General features: G+C 52.6%; 1 protein-coding gene across 2 annotated transcripts in view; it reads right to left on the bottom strand.

Moving 5' to 3' along the window:
• The window catches only part of SLC6A6 (solute carrier family 6 (neurotransmitter transporter), member 6), an 87,184-nt gene extending 69,978 nt beyond the window's left edge, over positions 1-17,206 (bottom strand). Inside the window, exons 1-2 of one of the 2 annotated variants that reach the window (XM_011983631.1) lie at positions 16,935-17,206; positions 3,529-3,570 (exon numbers count right to left, since the gene is read on the bottom strand). Coding sequence is in view for 1 of the 2 variants with exons in the window: in XM_011983630.1 (XP_011839020.1) it covers positions 3,529-3,570; positions 16,935-17,188 (296 nt within the window). In the remaining variant the exon portion in view is untranslated. The remainder of the gene's footprint in view (positions 1-3,528; positions 3,571-16,934) is intronic. The other variant, XM_011983630.1, reaches the window with a different exon arrangement.
• Positions 17,207-18,653: the final 1,447 nt, after the last annotated feature.

Below are 18,653 nucleotides of genomic sequence, written 5' to 3'. Positions count from 1 at the left end.
CCAACACTCCTACATGCACCAGTTTACAATGGGTTTGGGGCGTGGTGGCAGACACCCCATGGGAGATCTCACCACGAGCCCAGAGAGGGTCTCCCTGTTAAGAATCTTCTCTCTTCCTTAAGTTGGCCCAGGCACTGGGAGGGTGAATCTGATTTCTGGACTCGGCCCCATAGCTGAGGGAGTGGGGAATTGCTCTAGGGGGCTCACCTTGGGGGATAAAACGAGAAATTGCATGTGGGGTGCTTGGCACTGATGTGCTAGGCCTTTTGTGCACTTAACCTCACTGTGCTTACAAAGAGATGAGGTTACCCCCACCTCAAAATCCCAGGATCACTGTCTTTCTAACCCTCCTGGGTGCCATTTCAGGGGTGGGTTAGCTGAGGCTCAGGGTAGTTCAGTGACTCCTCCAGCTCACGAAGCCGGCAGGGGCTGGAACCGGGATTTGAACTAGGGACTGCCTGACTCCCCAGCTCCATGGACTCCACTACACGGGTTGCCCCCTGTCAGCAAAACTTTTTTGGGCTTGTCCATTAATAGTTCAGGCTCTGCTGAACAACCAACACACATTCACATGTCCATATCATGCCCCTTCTCAGATGAGAACCTGAAGGCCAGAGCCCTCAAGTGACGTGGCCAGTGAAGAGGGCGCACACCCAGCAGTGCTCAGATTTCAGAGGTGACAAGGTCTGTTCTTCCACCCTGTCATGTCAGGGGGCCGAGGAGCCCTTTCAGAAAGCGTAAGCCAAGAGGGCTGCTTGGAGGAGGCATCAGGTAAGTCTGAGGGCAAACCTGCCTCTCAGGCGTTTCTATAAAATGAGCTCCCAAGTGCAAATACATCAGCAAGCCTCAAAAAGAGGAACACTGGCAACCTCTGTTTATTGCCTATAACAGCCCATCCCAGGCAGGGCCCCTTGCACAAGACTCTTTATCTGGAAGCAGAACTCACATTCCAGCCTCCCGGCAGCAGGAGCCTCATTTCCCAGCTGCCTTTGACTACTCATTAACCAGGAGGAAGGCCTGGGGGAAGGGGAAGGGGCTGGACCCAGAGGCCGTTGCCAGCCTGGGGAAGTGGGCTAGAGTCAGCTCAATAAGGTTCAAATCCTTCCTAGCTGTGTGGCCTTAGGAACAATCAATTCATCCCTCCAAGCCTCAGTTTTCTGATCTGTACAATAGAGATGACATCAGTGCCCGCTTCACAGGGCTTCTGAGGAGGCCGTGAATGAGTCTGTGATGTGTTTAGCAGTGCCTGATGTGCAGTAAGCGCTCAATAAATTTGCCATATTTTTTCAAAAAGAGTAAGAGCACACCCACTTCTTTGGGTTGACAGAGGATACGTGAGTTAATACAGTAAACCTCTTGGCAGCATATGAGCCTGCTGAGTCCCGGAAGTGGCAGCAATTATTATTATTGACGTCTATAATTATTATGATGACGAGTGTGGAGGCTGACATGGAGTAGGTCACCTCCATGCCTGCCCAGCGGCTGGCTGGGTACACACCCCCGCCCGATGTCACAGCACAAAGAATATGTCTCCATGGGGTGGGACCGCTTGTGACCAAGCATCCTATGCCAGCGGGGCTTGATGAAAAGAAGGACTTGGTCCAGCCGCTAGCAGCAGCAGGCTGAGGAGCTCTGGGCCACAAACAAACGCTTGTCTAGTCCCGGCTTCACAGGGGACCCCACTCCAACCAATCTAAACCCTGGACCAGTGGGAGCTTAACCTTCCCCCTTAGAAATTTCTGCCCAGGAAGCCAGGGTTTTCTAATTCCAAAGCAGAGTCTACAGTGGGTCTTGACATCAATGTAAGGGGTCAAGGCCATCTTTTTCACTAAACGAGACAGAGCAGACCAGAGCACAGCAGATGGTGAGTACGAGGATTATCTCAGAAACTTCAGTTTCAGGGCTTGAGTTTCACATGCGTGTTTGTGTACATGCGCACACAGGCCACATCCCATTGTAAAATGTATTTAATGAATGCCGAGGATTAAATAAGACTTTGAAAGCCCCTAGAGTAGGCAATGTCTTAAATCAGTGAAGAAGACATCCCTTAAGCCCTTTTTAAAAACATAATGACGATCCTGAACTAAAAGAAAAATAAAGCTGCTGTAAACACTGCAATGTCATTAAGATCCACAGATAACAGAATCACGTCAATGTTAAATCAGTGTCCTGGGGTAGATAACTGTGCTAGGGTTATATAAGAGAATGGCCTTGCTCTTTTTTTTTTTTTTTTTTTTTTTTTTTTTACGGAGTCTTGCTCTTTCACCCAGAGCTGGAGTGCAGTGACACGATCACGGCTCACTGCAAGCTCCGCTTCCCGGGTTCACGCCATTCTCCTGCCTCAGCCTCCTGAGTAGATGGCACTACAGGCACCCGCCACCACATCGGCTAATTTTTTGTATATTTAGTAGAGACGGGGTTTCACCGTGTTAGCCAGGACGGTCTCGATCTCCTGACCTTGTGATCCACCCACCTCGGCCTCCCAAAGTGCTGGGATTACAGGCATGAGCCACCACGCCCGGCCTGGCCTAGCTCTTATGAAAGACCTGAAGGATTGAGGTGAAGGGGCATCATGCCTGCAATTTACTCCCCAATGATTCAGCAAAAATGGAAGAATGTTCACATGACTATTTTTATTTCACATATTAGTGAGAAAGAGATGAAGCGAATGTGGCAAATGTTACCCATGGGAAAATCTCAATGAAGGGTATAATGCGAGGCCACTGTAATACTCTTGCAACTTTAGCAAAGGTTTTCCATTTTACTTATTTGTTTACTTATAATTTTATTTATATTATTTTTAATTTTTGCTGAGATGGGGCTCATTATGTTGCCCAGGCTGGTCTCAAGCTCCTGGCCTCAAGCGATCCTCCTGCCTTGGCCTCCCAAAGTGCAGGGATTACAGGCGTGAGCCACTGTGCCCTGGGCAACATCGTGAAACCCTGTTACTACAAAAAAATACAAAAATAGGCTGGGCATGGTGGTACGCGCCTGTAGTGCCAGCTACTAGGGAGGCTGAGGTGGGAGGATCACCTGAACCTGGGGAGATCGAGGCTGCAGTGAGCCCTGATGATGCCACTGCACCCCAGCCTAGGCGACAGAGTGTGACCCTGTCTCAAAACAACAACAAACCTTTAACAGAGACAGAGCCAAGCTCAGACCCCCAATCTTCAGAATCAACTCAATGAGGGCCTCCTCCCCATGGCAGACTTGCCCCAGGCTACTCTGCAGCAGAGCCAGGACAGGGCCCAGGCTGGGTCTCTGAAACCAGTGCTTGGCCCATTTGCAGGGCCTCCCTGTGCCCTCTCTGGCACAGACTGGCTGGGGACCAAGCAGGCACAGAGTGGCCAACCCAGGCCAGGGGATCTGCCACCTGGAGGTGAGGTGTGGACAATGTCTGTGGGCCTCAGGGGTCCTATCTTGTCCTCCTAGAGCCTGGGAGAGACACGGAGCTCCTGAGCCCCCCACCTTGGGTCACTGCACAATGTGTGAGACACCCATCCCACCTGGAGGTCCAAGGTCACTTACCTTTGGGAGCTCCTCAGAAGGGCTGTGGTTCTGGTTCTGGATCTATTGCAAAGAGAGGAAGCAAAGACGGAAAAAAGAGATCTGGTCAGTGGCAGACTGTGCACAGGGCCCCCGATTTTTCACCCACTTGTAACCACCAGACGTGTGTGCTGGAGAGGGGCTGACCAACCCCCATGAAAGGCCAGGACACTGAGGCTCACACACGCAGACTCACACATGCCAACACAAGCTCACATGCAGACACACACTCAGACACATGTGTAACCATATGCAGACTCCCAGCCCCAACACTTGCCTGTGTCGGCCACACACACGTTCACAGTCACACACAGACCCACATGAGACACACACTCACACAGGCACTCCCACTCACTCACACATGCCCCTCTTCTGGATGCAGGGTACCCGAAACTCAGTCAGCAGCAAGAACCAGCATGTTGTCCTTGGTCAGAGGGGGACAAGGTTTCAGCTGCAAATGGGTAAGCTGTTCCACAGCCCTAGCCACAGAAAGCCCACACTCCTGAGCGCCCCGCCAGCTCAGTCACGTGGCCTGACTATTCCCAAGGGGCGCAGGGACACACCAGGGCCAGAGTGAGGGGCCTCGGAGAAGATCCTTAGGGGATGTGGTATTCACCAACCAGTTCGGGGGCGAGAATTACTGTGCCCAGGAAATCTGCTGAGCTTTGCTGAGCCAAGCAGTCCCAGACATGACCAACCCGGAAGACTTTTTTTTTTTTTTTTGGTTCTGTTGTTTTTTCAGTAGAAGCTCAGTTTGGGAAATAGGCAATTGGGGGCAGATCACCTCCTCCTACCGGCAAAGCTCCTTGCCCTGAGGCTGGAAGTCTCTCTACGATTCCTGGATTCTAAGTATACAAAGTCAGGAAATGATTTCTTCTCAACTGAGATATTTTCAATGAATTGTTGAACTGGGATTAGCAGAGATGGGCAAGGGGTGTCTCTGGAGGAGAGGGTGTGGGAGGGTGGGTCTGGGAGGGCGGACAGAGGAATCCAGGACCCCTTTCCTTGCTGTAGCCGCAGCCCTGCCCTGGCAGCCTCCTTCCCAGACCCAGAGGCACACTTGCCAGTGTCAGTAAATGCCAGTCCCAGCAGCCTACAGAGCTCCCTCTCCCCCAAATTAGATGACCTCATTGCTTCATTAGGGCCCCCGCATTCAACAGGCTCACACTGGCACCCACTGGGTCCGAGGCACTATGGGATAGGAACAGTCGGTCAGCAACTTATGGTGCACTTCATGTGCCAGACACTACACTGGGCACATGAAGCTCAGCAGTAGATGACAGAGCCAAGGTCCCTGAGCTCATGAAGCCTGGAACCACGGGCTAGAGGCTGGGCACATGACAGCCCACCAAGGCTTCATTCTGGGCTCTGTGAAGGCTGGGGTGGATTAGTGATGTCTGCCATGGGTTTGGGTGGTGGAAGTAGCAACGTAAACCTTGCTGTCCTAGACTATACACAAAGAAGTGGGATAAAGTGAAAGATGAAGGCAGCCTGTTTAAAGCACAAGGTGAAGAGAATCAGAGGAAGGAGAGTATAATTCTGCCTGGGGCAAAACCTTACCAATTACAAGAGGCCAGCCCATCTCAGAGAGGATAAGAATGGCACTAAAGGCCAGGTGTGCTCATGCCTGCAATCCCAGCACTCTTGGAGGCTGAGGCAGAAGCATCATAAGCCCAAGAGTTCAAGACCAGCCTGGACAACACAGGGAGACCTGTCTCTACAAAAAAAAAATTTAAAAATTAGCTGGGTATGGTGGCACATGCCTGTAGTCCCACCTACTTGGGAGGCTGAGGTGGGAGGACTGCTTGAGCCCAGATGTTTGAGGCTGCAGCGAGCAGTGATCATACCACTGCAGTCCAGATGGGGTGACAGAGTGACCCTGTCTCCTGAAAAAAAAAAAAAAAGACTAGCACTAAAGTCCATCTATCTAGCCTGCTGGCACCCATGCCCTTCTGGGGACAGCCTAAACCTGTCCCAGCAGGAGACCAGCACAGGCCTACATTGGAGCAGGGGGCGGCACTACACTGGTGAGCAGCTAGGGCATCCATGGAGAATGAAGCAGGCATAGAGAGACACAGAGCCAGGAAGCGGAGAGAAAGAAACTGAGTCCCGATGACATCCTTCAGCACCTGGATTCAGCCCCAGGCTGAAGAATGGCCCTGGGCTTTTAAGTTAAGAGTCAGTAAATGCTCTTTTTTATTTTCAATGTCAGTTTGGGCTGGGTGTGATGACTCATGCCTGGGAGACAGAGAAAGAGTCGTCTCAAAATAAATAAATTAAATAAAACTAAAGTCTGTTTGAACTTATTTCTGCCATTTGCAATATAAAAATCCAGACCTATACCCTGCCTTGAATTTGCTATGTAATTTTATGCATGTCTCTGACATACTCCTCCCATCATAAAAAAGAGGAAGGATGCGGATGACAGAACACCTGAGGTTCCCGCAGCCCTGGAACTCTAGTTATCACAGGCAAGGGTTAGGCCTGACCCTTCCCCCCAGCCCCACCCCTGGCCCCAGGCACACAGCCAGAGAGGTCATCAGCCCTTCTCAAAGTTAAACACAAAGCAGAATTGCCTGGAGGGCTCTTGAAAACCCAGATTGCAGAGCCCCACACCCAAGGTCTAAATGAGCAGGTCTGGGGTGGGGCCTGAGGTTCTGCATTCTGCAGGCTCCCACGTGATGCCCATACTGCTGGGCCAGGGACAGCATTTTGAGGACTCAGACTCACTACGTGTTCTACTTTCCCAGTTTGCTGAGGACAGGTGCTCAGTGCAAAAATAAAGCCCCAGCCAGCAGGAGACCACGACCTCTCTGTCCTCAAAGCAGACCGCGATTACGGAGAATGCCCGCATGGCTGCAGGGATGAGCCAGCCTTTAAACAACAGAAGCAGCAGGTCCCAGCTCCTGTGGTCCCACTGCTGCCCCTTCCAGCCAGCCATGTTCCCTGGAATGTATCTAAATAATAGGGGAGGCTGTCAGAGGCTAAGGAGCCTCCTTGGGCTCTAGCAGGCTCCAGGCTGGTCTTCCAGGCGCCCAGAGCATCCCCGACGGCTCCCCTACTCCCAGGCAGCATGCCAGCCCTAAATCCCGCTGTGGGCCTTGTCCGGACACAGTGACCCAGGCCGCCCTGCTGTCAGCAGCCTGGCTAGCCCTGGCTCTCCCCTGATTTACATCCGACTTGGCTGCCTTGAAAAGCCTCCTGTGGCTTTTGGAGCGAGGACACTGTTCAGTAGTAAAAGGCTTCCCCAACAGCATCCTTTCCAAGGTGGCGCTGGCCCAGTGTGAATGCCGGCAGGCTCCCAGCTGTGTGACCTTGGGCAAATTATCTGCCCTCAGCAGGGCCTTGGGTCTTCATGTGCAAAATGGGAATAATGGTGTCTTTGGTGAGGATTAAGGAGAGGATGTTCACGAAGCACAGGGTCTGGCTTTTAATGCACAGGAGGCACACAACAGCGCTGTTTATCTCCTTGATTCAGAGTGGTCCCCAGACCAGCACCATTCACAGTGCCTGAGAGTTGGTTAGAAATTCAGGGCCCCAGGCCCCACTTAGGCCTGCTGTTTCACTGTTGTCACCCAGGCTGGAGTGCGGTGGCACGATCTCAGCTCAGTGAAACGTCTGTCTACCAGGCTCATCCTCCCGAGTAGCTGGGACTACAGGTGTGTGCCACCACACTCGGCAAATTTTTGCCTTTTTTGTAGAGATGGGGTTTTGCCATGTTGCCCAGGCTGGTCTCGAACTCCTGAACTCAAGCAATCCACCCGCCTCAGTCTCCCAAAATACTGGGATTACAGGCGTAAGCCACCACACCTGGATGAGCTTTTGCTTTTCTTTTTTTAAAAGTCTGTTCTAATCGATGTTCTTCTACCAGTGGTAGAAGAAGAATCCACATTATTGTTCCCTGAGGCAACGTTCTTCACTAAAAGCCTGTTGCTACAGCTCTGCTCAGAGTAACTCTGGAACTCCTGTCCCCAAATCGGGACACCTCCTTTCAGAGGCAGGGCTGGGACATCTTGAAAAGCCGCCAAGAGGATGACTGCATCCTTAAAGGAGTCCCTTAAAGGAGCACCCCATGTGGTGACATGCGCTTCCACAATGGATAGAATGGTTTTTCCTCTGTTTATTCAGAAGGTATTTCCCTTAAACACAAAACCTATCTGGGCCACCCCTTACAGGACCAGAGAGGAGAAAGGACTCACTTAGGTCACATAGCAAGCCAGAGGACAGGGGCATTCTAAGTCTGGTGTTGCAGTGCCTGGTGTAGGGCCTTTGATTTTAAAAGGGCATTAGCCATGCATGTGTGATTTTTTGTTTGACATCCATAACCCTGCCAGACAGACAGCTCCATAAGGGTAGAGTTTGGTCTGTCTTGTTCACCAGCCACATCCCCAGGGCCTAGGACAGGACCTGGAACAACTAAATATTTGTTGGATGGATGGATTGATGGATAGTGATGGTTGAATATAATTTCCAAGCCTGGAGCCACCCAGATGTTCAAACCATATGTTCCCATTTCAGAGTAGAAGGAATCAGGCTCTCTTGATTTGTATGTTGAGCAACCACTGTGTGCCACACCCCTAGACTGGATGCTGGAGCATCCATCCCTCCCCTTGATGTGTCCCCAGTCAGGTGCATAGGTATAAGGTAAGACCATAAAGGTCTGAGCTCAGGTCAGAGGAAAGGACCACAGGGCTCAGAGCAGGGCAAGCTGAAGTCCACTTTAACTCACGTCATCTTTTTTGAGTGCTTACTATGTGCCAGGTACTGTTAAGAGGCTCAAGGAATGCCTCCTAGAGCAGGCAGCTCCAAGCTCGCCCCTTAAGAGTGGGAATAAGGAGTGATGGGAGGAAGGGCCTTGTGAGCTGAGAGGCCAGCATGGGCAGGGCTGAGAGAGCTGGACGCTTGGTCTAGCTAGGAGCAGAAACCAGCCAGACTACAAACAAGGAAAGAAGTTGTGGTAGGTGAGCGTGAACACTGGCCAAGAGCCAGATCGTGAAGGGCCTCCAATGCCAGGCTAAGGAGGTTGGACTTGATTTCACAAAGCACTAGGGAGCCACCACTGAAGGCTTTTGAGCAACAGAGTGACATGCAGAGAGCTGGTCCCCGGATGGTACAGAGAGGTATCCAGGAGGCACAGAGGTATCCAGGAGGCAGAGAGGCTAGTGAGGAGACTGTTGTCTTGGGCTGGTGTGATGTCCACCTGCAGAGGAGACACCAGGTGTCATCTCCAAAGGAATGAATGTCCTTGAAATCATGACCTGAGTCTTCCCTCTTGGTGCTGACTAGCCTTGGGGCAAGACAGCAGGTCCCTTAAGACCTCCCCCTTCCGGCACCCTTCACCCAGTAAGCATGACTCTGCTGAAATCGCTGGCCAACCACACTCCTCCACCTCCAACCAAGGAACTGGCAGCCTTGGGTTAAGGACTTTCCACTGGAACATGGCAGTGAGTCACTTGGCATTTATGTGCAAAGAAAAGTCCTGGAAAGGAAGGGCCTCTCAGGGCCTCGCAGCATGAGGAGAGACCATGCAGAGGAGTGGTCCTGAGCCTCTGGGTTGGGAAGGACCCAACATGAGCAGAGCCCTGAGGGCTCAGTCCTCTGCCTTCTAGCCCAGGCCTGCTCAGATACCTACTGAGGGAGGAAGCCTTCCATTGCCAGCCCAACCCTTCTCCTGGCGACCACCAGCCGTCTCCCTACCTTCCACGTTCTATTCCATGCAGTGGCCAGAGTTGCTCACCATGCTCCTTCCTGAGCTTTCTAAGAACTCCATCCTGGGTTCTGGGGGTGTCTCCTGAGCAGCCAAACCATAAGGAGTCTTTGCAATTGATACAGCTTTGCCCTCCCACCCACTTTCCCGTGACTTGTGACAAATCCAGGATCTGAGAGTCATGAACAAATATCATCGAAGGTTTGAGGCAGTGGCATTAACCCTTTCCTTAAATCCCTCCCTGTCAAGGGGGGTTTCACATAAGCAATATATGATGGGTGCAGCTGGGAGGGGGGAGCACAGGGAGCCACATCTGTGAACAATGGTTCTTTTTTTTTTTTTTTGAGACAGAGTCTCACTCTGTCACCCAGGATGGAGGGCAGTAGTGAGATCTTGGCTCACTGCAACCTCCGCCTCCCAAGTTCAAGTGATTCTCCTGCCTCAGCCTCCCAAGCAGCTGGGATTACAGGCGCCCCACCACTGTACCTGACTAATTTTTGTATTTTTAGTAGAGATGGGGTTTCACCATGTTGGCCAGGTTGGTCTTGAACTCCTGACCTCGTGATCCGCCTGCCTCAGCCTCCCAAAATGCTGGGATTACAGGTGCGAGCCAGTGTGCCTGGCCAACAATGGCTCTTTTGATGGCTTTATCTTCCTGGGTTGATAAGTGCCTCCCTGGGACCTCAGTGTCCTCATCCATAAAGTGGGTGGGCAGAGAAGGTTAACTGGATGATTACACAACCCCAAAGTCCCCACACTCCACACCCTGGGGCTGCTCTCCCTTAGACCTGAGGCGGCATTCCCTCAGGTCTGGATCCTTGGCCTGCCTTGGCATAAACTATCTTAGATTGTTCATTAACCTCCTCCTGATACAGATCTCCCCTCCCTCCTTGAGCACAGGGGCTGTTTATTCCTCCCTGCCCTCTTGGCCCTGGCCCTGTGCCTAGCACACAGTAGGCACTCATGAAAGTTTGCTGTGCAGCCAGCGGGACGAGGATGGGCTGAGGCATCAGGTAGACTCTGGGTCCAGCGCTCCTTCCACCCTTTCCTAGCTGAGCGTGGGCTGGGGCCATCCACTTTTCTGATGAACTCATCTCTGAGACAGGAAGGGGGATAAAGCACCATGGATGCTCAATAAATATGGGTTCCTTCCCTTCTCAGAATGCTGAATCGGCTCAGCTGGCACCTCAGCACCCTCTGGGGCAAGTCCTGCATGGGGGTATTTCATTTACTGAGCTGGCAGCACTGGAGGTGATCAGACAGGACACCCGAAGTCAGTGGCTCCCAAATGCAGGCTGGCTGTTTGGAATGGCCAGGCAGAGCCGTGTGTTCTGACATGCAGTCCACATAGCCTGCTATTGGAATAGACCAAGTGGCAGAACCAAGAACAGTACCATGCCATTTTTGTTAAAAACAAAACAAAACTGGCCGGGCGCGGTAGCTCACGCCTGTAATCCCAGCACTTTGGGAAGCCGAAGCGGGCAGATCACGGTGTCAGGAGATCGAGACCATCCTGGCTAACACGGTGAAACCCCGTCTCTATTAAAAATACAAAAACAATTAGCCGGGCGTGGTGGCGGGTGCCTGTAAGTCCCAGCTACTCCGGAGGCCGAGGCAGGAGAAAGGCATGAACCAGGGAGGCGGAGCTTGCAGTGAGCCGAGATCGCACCACCACACTCCAGCCTGGGTGACAGAGCAAGACTCCGTCTTAGGGAAAAAAAAAAAAAACTACAGCTAGCTTCTAAACAGATCCCAAATAATGCCTGGATCAAATAGGAAATCAAAACTCAACTGAAAACTCATCCAGTAAGTAACAAAAAGGAGTCTATGGCCACATGGACACCTGGATATAGTTTAAGCTGTATGCAGAGGGAAATGTATAACCTTATATTAAGAAAGAGATATGATATACTGTCCAGCATTTTGGAAGGCCGAGGCAGGCGGATCACTTGAGGTCGGGAGTTAGAGACCAGCCTGGCCAACATGGTGAAACCCTGCCTCTACTAAAAATACAAAAATTAGCCAGGCATAGTGGCACGTGCCAGTAGTCCCAGCTACTCAGGAGGCTGAGGCAGGAGAATCGCTTGAACCTGGGAGGCGGAGGTTGCAGTCAGCCGAGGTCAAGCCACTGCACTCCAGCCTGGGTGACAGAGCAAGACTCCATCTCAAAAAAAAAAAAAAGAAAGAGATATGATAGACTGTTAATCAGGCAGGTGGACAGACTGAAGATCAGATTGTACTTTTTTTAATGATCTGAAAGGATCACTTTTTAGTTTATGCAGTTTTGTATTGCTTGAGGTATATTACTTTTATAATTAAAAGTGAATGATTTACCAGTTTTTCAAAAAGTTAACACATATCTACCACCTTATAACCCAGCAGCTCTAGTCCTAGAGAAAGCAAAATACATGTCCATAAAAAGACTCGTACAGAAATATGCATATAGAAGCTTTATTAGTAATAGCCGCTCCCCAGCTGGAAACAGTGTCCATCAACAGCATGGATGAACGCATTGTGGAACATCCATACAACGGGAGATGACTCAGCAATAAAAAAACAAAAATCAACTCCTGATATACTCAATAGCACAGATGGATCCCAGCAACGTCAAGCAGAAAAAAACAGACACAAGAGTACACACTAAATAAGTCCATTTATATAAGGATTTAGACTGGCAAAACTAATTTATGGTGACAGAAATCAGAAAGTGGGCCTGGTATGGTGGTGCATGCTTGTGATCCCAGCATGGGATTCTGGGAGGCCCGCAAGGGTGGATCGTTTAAGCCTAGAAGTTTGACACCAGCCTGGCAACACAGCAAAACCCTCTCTCTACAAGAAACATAAAAGAAACTAGCCAGGTGTGGTGGCGTGCGCCTGTAGTCCCAACTACTCGGGAAGTGAGGTGGGAGGATCATCTGAGCCTGGGGAGGTCGAGGCTGCAGTAGAGATCATGCCACTGCACTCTAGCTTGGGAAACAGAATAAGACTCTGTCTCAAAAAGAAAAAGAAAAAGAAAGAGGAGAAAGTGGCTGTCTTGTGAGGTGAGGAGCACAAGACAACTTTCTGAGGTGCTGGAAATGTTCTATATCTTGATTTGGGTGGTGGTTACACAGGTGTATACATTTGTCAAAGCTCATCAAACCATAACAGAATCTTTGCATATTACTGCATGTAAATCATAACTCAATTTAAAAATATTTTTAAAAAATCATCTGAGGTGGGAGGATCACTTGAGCCCAGGAGTTCAAGACCAGCCCAGGCAACATGGTGAAACCTCATCTGTACAAAAAATACAAAAATTAGCCTGGAGTGGTGGGGCATGCCTGTAGTCCTAGCTACTTGGGAGGCTGAGGTGGGAGGATCACGTGAGCCCAGGAGATCGAGGCTGCAGTGAACCTGATGGCACCACTGTACTCCAGCCTGGGCAACAAAGTGAGACCCTGTCAAAAAAACAAACAAACAAACAAACACACACACACAAAAGAAAAACTTTAAAAATACAGATTCCCAGGCTCCACCCTCCTGGAAGTTCTGATTCAGTATGTCCAGGCTGGGACTGGGAGTCTGGCTGAATATGTGTGTTTGTTTTTAAGTATCCCAGGCAATTCTGATACCTGACCACAGTTAGGGCAGCCCACCTGCCTCCCCTATCATTCCCTGCCCACTCTTTTGTTTTAGGTGGTTTATTATTTGTGTGTTGGTTTTTCCAAGAGAAAGTTGGTTGGCCATACCACGCTGGAGCTTTAGAAACAGAACAGCAATTCCTCACTCTCTCTGCTTTCCCTCTCGTAACCCCTAACTCCCACCCTTGGCATCAGCCTCTGCCCAGGTTTCCAAATGAAGGCTCTGACCAGGTAAGACAAGAAAGGAAACTCTGCAGACCCGTTCAGGACTGGCATAACTCACCTAGAGACACTAGGGCTGTGTGCTCCGGGAGGTCAAAGTTAATGGCCTGTGTACCAGTTAAATAGCATGTCCAGGCCTTCACCCCCATGTTTACAGAAGGAGTTCAGGGTAAGACTCATTGGTACAGAAAATGCTTAGTGGCTCAGTGACTCTCGGTCTCCTGGACCCCAGCTCCGTTCCTTACTCACCATCAGGGGTCTCCTGGGCTCCAGGCTTGACTGGCTTCTCCCCGACTATCCCTAAACCCAGTGTGATTCCTGCTGCCCTCGGGAGAAAGCCCAAGCCCACTTACACAACATTCAAGGCCCTCCAGCTGGGCACGGTGGCTCACACCTATAATCAACACTTTGGGAGGCTGAGGCGAGAAGACTGCCTGAGCCCAGGAGTTTGAGACCAGCCTGGGCAACATAGTAAGACCCTGTCTCTATTTTTATATGTGAAAAAATCAAACACCCCCCTACCATCTGGCTCCTATTTCTCTCTCCAGCTAGGACCCGGGGAACCTGTTCTACAAACATGCTTGGCTATTTCACGCCACTGTGCCCTTGTAGCTGCTCTGCCCCCTGTTGAGAATGCCAGCCCATCCTGTTTCTCCACCCACAGATAATGGCAACTCCGATACTGTGTCCTCTAGGAAGCAAAAGTGCCTCCTGCCTACTACCCCACCCTCACTGGCACACTCAGCAGCTCCTTGGGTCTTCTTCACTGTACCCCATGGATGGTAATGGCCATTGCAGCTACCACATGCTTCTACCTCTGGGACAGAAGCTCCTAGAAAGCCAACACTCTACCCTGAACCCAGTGCTGGCCCAGAGCTGACCTTAACCAAGGTCTATTAACCAACTAAACGAAGCACATTAAAAAAGTGCTCTCGTTCTCACTGGAAGGCTTCCTTAGGCATTTCCCGATCCACAGCTCCTGCCCAGAACCCATAAATTCAAACGAACACTCTGGCCAAGTTGGCAAGCACAGGAAAGTGAGATGCAGCCCCAAAGAATCTGACTCTTGCTCATGACCTCCTGCAGAAGTGGGGGATCAGCATGTACCTGCCAGGGTGGCCCTGGGATTCCAGGCCAACCCCAATTCCAGGCAGATCCCCTCTGGCTGCAGCTGAGCTGCATTCTGGGGAGCCCTTATAATTTACTTCTCAGCTCTTTTCTATATACGGGAATGTGTTCAATGACTCACAAGTGTCTTATCATTCAGGACCTTTGGAAAGACTTTCAGAGAAGTACAGCTCCCAAATCCTTTGAAAAACTGACAGGCGGACAAGTTCAGGTTAGAAAGCACAGTCCCCAGAGCCTGGATTGCCTTGTGGAGGGCTGACCCCTGCCGCAGGATGGGTAGCAGGGCTCGGGGGAAGGCACAAAGAAGGAAGAATGAGTAACTAGGGACAGAGGCAAGGTGCAAATGGGTCCCATAGGCTCACTCTCCTGCCCTGAGGACTGGGGCACCTTTGTTCCTCATTTTCCCCAGGCCCCGGTTCAATTTCAACTCCCCAGGATATCAGCGACCAAAGCCCCATGGGGCCAAAACTCACAGCTGAGCTAGGGAAAGAATTTTGAAACTTAATTTTGTCCAATCAAGGCAAAGTCCCTTAGGTGCCTCTCAGTTTGTCCATCTGTAAAATGGGTACTGCTTACCAGGCCTCCAGACTCTGAAAAGCAGATGTGGCCCAATCACCACAGGTTGAGGTGACGGGAATGAGGTAGGAGAGGATGATTGCAGCTGAGCCATGGGTTAGTACAAGGGTATCCCCGAAGGACAAAGCCTCCAGAATGCACCTTGGCCCTTGCCATACACCACAGTGACCCGGGACCTCGTGACACCCTCTAATCAGCAGCTCTACAGCCGAGCCCGGCTTTACAGCTTACCACAAGCTTATTCAACCTCATCTCCCTCAATCCCCTCAAGGACGTAGTGAGGCCAGCACTGGCGTCCTTGCTGCCCAGGCAGCCAAGCTGAGGCTCAAAGAAATGAAGGGAATCAACCAAGGTCACCCGCCCATTAAAACAAAGCACAGGACTTCAATCAATTCCCTGGGGACAAGCTCCTACCTCTGGTCCCTGGTTTACTCTATAACCAGTCTGCCCCACCCATTTTACAGGTAAGGAAACTGAGGCTGAAAAAGGGTTGCCCAAGGTCAACTGGGGGCTGAGCCAGGCCTAACACCTCCCACCATTCCACCAGTCCCACCCTGTTGGGGGTTCTTAGCCGTGCTAGGCCCCCTTCAGATCCTCTCCAACACCATCTTGATGAAATTCCTCCCCCACCCCACCTCCTCATGCCCACCCCACACTCCCTGGGTGACTCCCTGGTCGAGATGGAGGCAGGTGGTTGCTAAGCACTCACCCGCTCTCTCTCTCATAAAAATAAACTCCTTCTGGTTAGGAGACTCTGGACAAGATCCCCTCCCTTCTAGCCAACAAAAAATTAAAAAGAAATTTTAAAAAGATCTCCTCAGTGACATTTACTTGAACGTCAGCTGTGCCAAAGCGGGGGCCAATTTATTGAAGTCCAAATGGAGCCATGCGCCAGTAAACCTCAGCCCGAAGACCCTCCATTCAAGTGTCCGGGCAATTACTGAGCTGATTTATTTCCCCAGGCAGGAACAGGGGCCCAGGCTGCCTCCCAAGCTTTTGGGGCTGGTCCTGGGGATGCCGGGATCTGGCAGAGGCCCGACAGTGACCAAAATAGCCAGGCCGGTGGCCCTGTCCGGCACACACCTCCCTGCCTGGGAGAGCTGCCCACAGGTCTCCTCTCCAGTCCAGGCTGAAGTCCAGGCTGAAGCTTTGGGGCTGTAGGAGGAGGTCCCTGGAATTCTCTCTGTGCGGCTTCCCTAGTGGGAGGGGGACGAGAATCTCCTACTCAAAAGAGGAACCCACAGAAGGAAGAGAAATAGTCTGGAGGAGGAAGTGTCCTGCTGGCCCTGCCGGCTGTCCACTACCCCTTGGCTGCCCCTCCGGGCCTTGGTCCCACCACTTGGACTGCTGGACGCCGTCGCTGCCACCTGCACACCACCTATGGAGGGCATGCACCTATGGAGCCATGCTGCTCTATCACCTCTCCCCACTCAGCGCCGGCCCGGGAAAACCAGCTCTGGCCATTTGACCCTCTAGGCACCGGGGACGCCCTCTTGGGTACAGCCGAGGACACATAAGTGCCTACAACCAGGGACCTGGAGACACAACCACACTCAGGGACACGCACGTGCACACGGCCAGGGCCTGGAAGACGCAGCCCGCCCCCCCAACACATTCATGCAGACACAAACGGGGACACACAAGAGCACACATCCAAAGACAGCACACTCAGGTATCTCACACACACACACACACAGGCACACACACACAGCCCAGCACACAGAGAATAGCAGACATGCCCCGGAACACACATGTGCACGCTGCTGGGGACACGGTGAAACAGCCACCCTCAGAAACATAGACACGGGGATACGGAGGCACATGTAGGCATTCTGACCGAGAAAGACACACAGACATACCACACACACACACACACACCCCCACACACCCACACACACACACACCCCTGCCGCCCGCACCAGGAGCCGGAGCCCTTTCGCCTGGGAAACAATAACAGCCCCGCCAGCGGGACTGAGCAGGCGACCCTCGGTCCCTTCCGCGGTGGTGAAAGGGGCGCCGGATGGGCGCACGCGGAGGGGAGGAGGCCGGGACTGCGGCGACGCGGGGATGGGGAGGGGCTGCAGACGGCGGGCAGCGCCGGCTGCGCGCCCGGCTCCCCGTCCCTCGGGTACCTGGGGTGGCTGCGGCGCCGTCCGCGCTCTGCTCGGCTGCGTCGGGTTGCGCCGGCCAGGGGCTGCCTGCCCGCTCGCTCTCTGACCCGAGGGGTGAACGCTCCGCACTCCCTCTCGGCGCAGCTCGGCCTCTGGGCTTGCGGTCCTCGGGACTCGGCGTTGGCGGCGGCGCGAAGGAAGCGGTAATTTATAAGCGGCTTCTTCCTGACCTCGCGTGTCTGTTGTCTGAGCAGGCAGCTCTCAGCATCACCCATCCTGCTGGGTGGAAAAATACCAGCTCGGCCGGGCCGGGGGCGGGGCCGGGGCGGGGCCTGGGCGTCTAGCCCCGCCCCAAGTGCGGACACACGCGCTCACTCACACACATGCACACACACACGCATACACGCACGCGCGCATGGGCTCGGACACACAAAGAACCCGGGCTCGCCGAGCGCGCGCGCACACCCTCAGGCTGCGCGGCGAACGTTGGTTGCCAGGTGCGGCAGTCCGCCCTGGGCGCCTCCTGCCTGCGAAAGAAGAGCAGGACAGACCCGACCCGACCCACCTAGTCCCCTCCTTCACAGCAGCCTCCAAACTCCACCGCTCGCCTCTCCTCCAGGCTCCTAGGATGAGGCCCAGGGCTTCTGGAGCAGCCAGGTGCAGACCAGACCGGGCTTGCACTCCACTGCGTTCCCCTGGGCGATCGTCCACGTTCTGGGAGACTCGGTATACCCCTCCCAATAATCGGCACGGTCACCGAGCTCTCGCCAGGGGCGGGAGGGTGGCCTGAGCTTGTGGTGTGAAGCCAGGTACAGAGCTCCAGAATCCTGGCCTTGCCATGGCTGTGTGACCCTGGGCAAGTGACTCACAATTTCTGTGCCTCAGTGTCCTCATCTATAAAATGGACAGGAAAAATAGTAGCGCTTGTCTTCTCTGGCTGTTACGAAGATCCAAGGTTAACAGCATAGAGACCTCGGAACACACCCGGCATCTAGGAAGTGCCAAGCCAGTGTCAGCTAATGTGACTATTTTTAAATGGAGATGGGGAGTGTGCCATTATTCTTGTCCTTATTTGAATGAACGGGCCCTCAGGGACCATTTTTCACAGCCCTGCCCTGGCAGCATGAGAGGGAAACGCTGTGAGAACCCCCAACCCCAGCTTTCCCCTGTTCCCCGTCTCTCCCTCTGCACCTGGGAGGCAGGGAGGAGAGAGCCGATCCTTCCACCATTTACACTGAGAATAAAAGAAGAAATACCGGCCAGGCGCGGTGGCTCACGCCTCTAATCCCAGCACTTTGGGAGGCCGAGGGGGCAGATCACCTGAGGTCAGGAGTTCGAGACCAGCCTGGCCAACATGGCGAAACCCCGTCTCTACTAAAAGTACAAAAATTAGCCGGGTGTGGTGCCGGGCCCCTATAATCCCAGCTACTCAGGAGGCTGAGGCAGGAGAATCGCTTGAACCCGGGAGGCGGAGGTTGCAGTGAGCTGAGATCACACCACTGGACTCCAACCTGGGTGACAAGAGTGAGTCTCAAAAAAAAAAAGAAGAAGAAGAAGAAGAAATACCACACAGGTCTGACCAAGAACCATTCCACTCGGGCCAAGATCCCCGCCTGGAAGGGCTCTGCAGCTGCTCTCTCTGTACAGCCCCAGGATGCTAAGGAGCATCCTGAAGTGACACTGTCTCTCCCTGGAGGCCCCTGCCGTCGGACTCCAACCTGACCTTCCGGTGGGTGCTCC

The sequence above is a fragment of the Mandrillus leucophaeus genome, unplaced genomic scaffold, assembly GCF_000951045.1.
Source record: "Mandrillus leucophaeus isolate KB7577 unplaced genomic scaffold, Mleu.le_1.0 Scaffold252, whole genome shotgun sequence".
NCBI classification, from domain to species: Eukaryota; Metazoa; Chordata; class Mammalia; order Primates; family Cercopithecidae; genus Mandrillus; species Mandrillus leucophaeus.
This window is presented reverse-complemented; position numbering and strand designations above follow the sequence as displayed.